Genomic DNA, 5905 nt, shown 5'->3' on the forward strand with positions numbered 1-5905 from the left:
TGAGCTCTTTTAAAAACCTAATAAGTACTTAATACGAAATTTGTTACCCTAATATGCCTACAGTTCTTATTTAATTTTTTTAATTTTTCGCCTGGTGTCCGATACTCACATTGAGGCCCAATTAAATCCGAATTTTCCGGAAAGTCCTATATTGGGAGGTAAAGCGCTCCATAACAAATGCGACTCCATACCAAGAGACTCGAACCCGAGATCTCTGGTTAAGAATTAAAGGAGTGTTGACCACTCTACCACAACCCTTGTTGGTCTTATATGCCTACAAGTTACTACAGAGAATGGGCGTGCTGTCAAAAAAAATTTATATACACATTTTAGAATTTACTTTTTTAATTTAGAACTTCATAATGTCTAAATTATGGGTCGCCAATATGAACAAAATAAAAAGAAAGAAAAAAAAGAGTTATTGGTCGCCCATGCGCTGACACACACAACTCCAGAATCCTCGCTGGCACTCTTCTATTGGCTCCTTGGGCCATTAAATACATGTATTTGCTACATAGTGTGCTTGCTTTTAAAAGCATCCCATGCTATCCACCCATGTTACACAGATGTATTAAATAAGAATATAAAAATAATAGTGGAAGTACTTTTCCTTATATTTCCTCGTTTCTATGTCCTACTTTTACGAGATATTTTGTTTTGAAGTTCATTTGCAGCTGTTTATCTGTCCAATAAGGGTGACTAGGATCTTTGGTGGTAAATTTATTTATTTAACTCCGTTATATCAGATTTAAATAAATGAATTTAATCCAAATGATGTGATGCAGTGGATGCGACTGTTTTTTCCTTAATCACAGGTCTCAAATTTAAGCCTTGGTATAGAAAAATCCTTGGTAGGGAGCGCTTCCCCCGAATGAAGCCCTACACGGAGCGAATTTGAATATAATCGGACTCCAATGCAAATACCGAACATCAGGTGAAAACCAAAAAAAAATGAACTTAGTTGGAAACATGTTCCATCTAAATTGTTTACAATATTTTATGAAGTTGGGAAGTTACTTATATTATTAAAAGATCATCATATCTAGATTCGAATATAAACTAGATATTACTAAGGGTATTTTTCTTATGCTAACATTAGGGGGGAAACGTCAATTTAGTAGAGTGTATGTTTTGATGCAGTGGGAAGCCACATGGTGGTCAGTTGATCACTTTTCGTCGAAAAATTATATTATATATATAATATTACGTTTTAGAGGTATATAACACATATTAAACATCTTTTATCGAAATTTTTTTTCACTTCTTTCAAATATCAATACCTGGTGAATTTCTATCTTCGTCACTATTTTGATGTACCTTCCTCTTTGGTTCAATATATTATTAGCTTTCTATAAATATCAATTGGTATATTCCCCATGCTATCTGGAAGTTCGTTCCCAGATAAAAATAGAAATGCATTGCATTTTACGAAGAAAAGGGAGCAAGCTTCCTTCTACTTTGACTTCAAAAAAAAAAAATCCACCTTTGAAATTCCGAGACACCTAATTTTTTTCCTAATTGTACCTATTGCAAAAAAGTATTTTCTCGCACAGGCGGATTTAATATTTTGAATTTATCAGTTTACTATAGAAAAAACAACTTTTAGAGTTCTGAATAAATTATTGCTAGAAATTAAGTGAATTTTTTAACAGAAATATAGATTTTGGCTTGGTCCTGTTGAATTCGTAATTTCAACGTTTAATTGTTTAGATTCATTATTTTTAATTATAGTACTAGAAGTATAATAAAATAATCCTCCATCTTCTCTCTCTCTTCTCAACTTTCCTTTCTTAAACACTCCTTCATTTCTTGAACTTTCTCGCTTTCTCCCTTGTTCTAGCAACTTCCTTTTCCTCTTCAACTTCATAGTTATACAATCTTGATCCACAAGAAAGTGGCTATAATTGTAATCAAATGAAGATACAGTGTGATGTCTGTAACAAGAATGAAGCCTCTGTATTTTGTACAGCAGATGAAGCTGCCCTTTGTGAAGCTTGTGACCATCGCGTCCACCATGTCAACAAACTTGCTAGCAAGCATCAGCGTTTCTCTCTTCTTCAACCTTCTACTAAACAATTCCCTTTGTGTGATATTTGTCAGGTTTGCTTAATTTTAGAGCTTCATCTCAAATTTCTTGTTTATTCTTTTCTATAACTGTAGTGTCCTAGTAAGCTTCAAGATTCGATATATACCATTAATCAAGATTCAGACGGATAGGAAGAAATCATCTATATATTAGTGAATTTCATAGCTTAATCTCAAAATTCCTCTTCGCTTTTTCGTTTCCCAAAAGGTTTATTGACGGAGTTCTATTAGTTGGTAAATTTACTAGGGTTAACGGCAAGGGCGAACCTATGTATGGCTGAGGGTGCTCAATTGAATACCTTTTGAGCACCCTTACATAGCCCAATGACAAAGGGTGTTCAAAAATTTTGAACACCCTTATTGAATAAAGGGTATTCAAATTTTGAACATTCTTATTGAATTTCTTCGCTTCGCTATTGGTTAAGGATTTGCACAACGGGCCTAAAACACTTGGTATCCCTCTAGTTTTGGGACGTGACAAACTTGGTACATGAGAAAAAGAATATTCTTCTAAATAAAACAATCATCATATTGGGAGAGTTTTTTTTTGGGGTGGGGGGGTGTGGTTAATTAGTTACTAATCTCTTTAACGTGTTGAATGATTCTTGTTTGATTTTACCTTCTTGATAATGGGGTTTTGGTCGTGTATTCACAGGAAAGGAGGGCTATCTTATTTTGTCAACAAGATAGGGCAATTCTATGTAGAGAGTGTGATCTTTCAATACACAAAGTAAATGAGCACACTCAAAAGCATAACAGATACCTTCTTACTGGTATTAAGCTCTCAGCAAATTCTGCTCTCTATTCTTCTATACCATCACCATCAGCAGCTTCCTCTGCCAATTCCTCTGCTTCAAGTTTCAAGTCTCAAAACCCCACAAATAAGCCTGCAGCTGTGGAAGCAGTGACGGTTGTTAAAGAGAAAGTTGGTGGATGTAATTCTCAATTGGTGAATGTTGGGGGAAATAACTTAACAAGTAGTATATCAGAGTACTTAGAGATGTTGCCTGGTTGGCATGTTGAAGATTTTCTTGATTGTTCTACTCCTAATGGGTCTTCTAAGGTTTGTTTATATGCTCCTTTAGTCTTTTCTGCATTTTCTGGCACCTAAGTTATATACGCTGACAGTAAAAAATTTTACACTATCAAGTCATCTTTACTTATCGTCATAGGTAACCTGCCTTTGTTTCAAGGTTAACGATCTCACTTGTACATATCTTTTGGTTGACCTGATTGTAAAAAAAATCTTTACACTATCGGCGGGCTGCCGTTTATGTTGAACTCTTTTTTCTTTAAGGTCATGTAAGTGTAAAATATAATGCAATTGTTCTGATCTTCTTTTTTTTTGGGGGTCATTGGTAGATTGGTGATGAGGATATGTTGTCATTTTGGGATACTGATCTTGAGAGTCATATGAGTTCTTTTCCCCCACAAAATATTGGTGTTTGGGTTCCTCAAGCCCCTTCTCCTCTGCAGTCAAAGCAGCAGATTCAGATCCAATTTTTATCTCCTTCAAATTTGAACTTTGGTGGGCAAATTGGGATCAAGGACTCAAGAGAAGTCAATAGCATCAAGTCCAGTAGAAAGTGGAGAGATGACAATTCTTTTGCTGTTCCACAGATTAGCCCACCTTCCACCTCTTTCAAGAGATCAAGAACTCTTTGGTAGAAAACTCCGATGATCTTCTTTGTATCGTTCCAATTTTATCGAATGTCTGAAGGATGACCCTGCACAAGGATGACAAGCACAAATCAAGAATATTGCAATGATCTTTTCTCTAACTTGTCTGTCAGCTTTTTTTTTTCTTGGTTTAGTTTGAACCTCCTTCTCCATCCCCTCTTATCAGAGTAAAAAAAAAAAAAAGATGACCCTCCTCCTTTTTGCTCCAGTTCAATTCGCTTTGCTAGTTCTTGTGCTGTAAATATTTTTTTTTGGGTGAATCCCATGAATGAGCCTTAAAATTAGGTATTTGAATCTGTGACAGACAATACAGGTCATGTCCTTTCGTTGTACTTCCACAAAAATTTTCTTTGTTTCAGTTCGACACGTTTAATTTGGATCAAAGAAGTGACAGTTAAAGAAAGTCACCATATATGTTTACCATTTTGGTGCGGCAATAGACCAGCAAAGAGTGTATTATTGTCTTGCACAAAGGGAAAAGATGATTCTGACCGTATAACAAAGCTAGACTAGCAAATTGGATGCGTCTAGCTTCAAGAAAATTCGTTCTACAAGGACTGGATAGTGGAACTTTGAGCAAATACAAGTTTCGACGCAAGATTTGGATTTTATTTTACATTGATTCACAAATTTAAACACTCCCTCAATCTTCAATCCCATTGCTATTCAATTATCGCCTTTATCGGCGAAGTCAGGAATTTCTTTAAGTGTGTTCAAACTTATAAGAATTAAAAAAAATTCTCCGGCAAAGAATGTTCAATATATGTTATATACCTCAAAACTTAATATTTTACCTATATACCCAGTGTAATGTTTCTACGAAGGTTGATCAATTGACCATCTTTCCTTTAACATCTAGCTTCGCCCCTTCGTAAGAAGTGTAACTGCAGAAAAAAGCAGATCCAACATATCAGCAGTGGTTGTCTTTAACATATTTGCAGTGGGTGCATGTGTGTATGCTTGAATTGTTTGAGACCATGTTAGAAATTAAAAGAAATTTTTTGTTAAGAATATGTATATATGTTATCATTATTTCCGTGATAAGGTGTTTTAAGGATGGGATTTCAAGGTTTAAAGAATGTCTCCATAATTGAATGATAGGTAAAAGAGGTTGTTGAAAGGTGGTGATTTGGTTTGGCAGAGTGTAGTTCAATTTATTGGTTTTTAATTCTTTCCTCCTAACTTTGGCATTATTTTAACAAGTCTTTCCGTGCTTTTGCATTTATGGATCACCTGTGCGTAGCAATTGAATTTGGTGGCGAGATTGATGAATGGTTAATTAATTAGAACAACTTTCCTTAGGTTGAAAATTAATTAGTTGAATTGAGAAGCTTTAAACGAAGCATTCTTTAATATTGAATTAATTAACGAACATGAGTAATATATGGGTGAATTCAAAATTTTAAGTTAGCGAATACGAAATATCTATGAATTCATTACCTTTTTGTAATGATAGATGAGGATTTGGTACAAAAATATTCTTTGAATATCTTATAGATGAGGATTTATTATAACAAGTAGGGGGTGCTAGGACCATTTCCAACTTATTTCTTCATTCCCTTTTCTCATTACCCTGTCTCTATCCTTCTTATTTGTCGCGTATGGCTCACAATCATGTTATTAACTAGTAGGATCCCATCCCTGATTTTCCCTTTGAAGGAACGAAAAAGAGATTTCCCTTTGTCTTTTCTAGAAATATCAATTACTTGATATATTATGGGCAAAGCTAGTGTATTATTTATGGGTGTGTACGAATTAACTTTTGATTAATCTTATATTTGCATTAAAAAAATTATTAATATACATAAATATTTAATTATGAATGCAGCTATTACAATGAGCTATGAATTAATTTTAATAGCACCTTTAGAAAATAAGTTTCAGATCAAGGCTTCACAAACGTTTGTAGTCACCTTTTAAAACTTCAAATACATCTTTAAGAATATTGTGTTAGTTGAAATTATTAATTATAGAGCATCATAAATAACGACGAAAGTCAATAGCAGAAGATGAAGACAGTGTGACAACATAGTTATCAGCTGATAATCTGTGCTCTAGGTCTGTAACCCATTTGGCCAAGTTGTAAAAATCAGTTTATTTTAAAAAGTGCTTTTTTCAAAAATGTTTTTCTCAAAAGTAC

The 5905-nt window shown here is 34.1% G+C and overlaps 1 protein-coding gene across 1 annotated transcript; it reads left to right on the forward strand.

Annotated features, from left to right (window-relative positions):
- The first annotated feature begins 1708 nt into the window (after positions 1 to 1708).
- Positions 1709 to 4202, forward strand: LOC104235621 (B-box zinc finger protein 21-like). Its single transcript, XM_009789430.2, has 3 exons — positions 1709 to 2100; positions 2741 to 3148; positions 3448 to 4202. The coding sequence occupies exons 1-3, from the start codon at positions 1915 to 1917 to the stop codon at positions 3751 to 3753; spliced, it is 900 nt and encodes a 299-aa protein (XP_009787732.1). The 5' UTR covers positions 1709 to 1914; the 3' UTR covers positions 3754 to 4202.
- Positions 4203 to 5905: the final 1703 nt, after the last annotated feature.

The sequence above is a fragment of the Nicotiana sylvestris genome, chromosome 10 (genome assembly GCF_000393655.2).
Source record: "Nicotiana sylvestris chromosome 10, ASM39365v2, whole genome shotgun sequence".
Lineage (NCBI taxonomy): Eukaryota > Viridiplantae > Streptophyta > Magnoliopsida > Solanales > Solanaceae > Nicotiana > Nicotiana sylvestris.

Coding starts and splice junctions, on each gene's coding strand:
- LOC104235621 (XM_009789430.2), top strand. CDS start 1,915: ATGAAGATACAGTGTGATGTCTGTAACAAGAATGAAGCCTCTGTATTT. Junction 2,101..2,740: donor CTTTGTGTGATATTTGTCAG/GTTTGCTTAATT, acceptor GTGTATTCACAG/GAAAGGAGGGCTATCTTATT. Junction 3,149..3,447: donor CTCCTAATGGGTCTTCTAAG/GTTTGTTTATAT, acceptor GGTCATTGGTAG/ATTGGTGATGAGGATATGTT.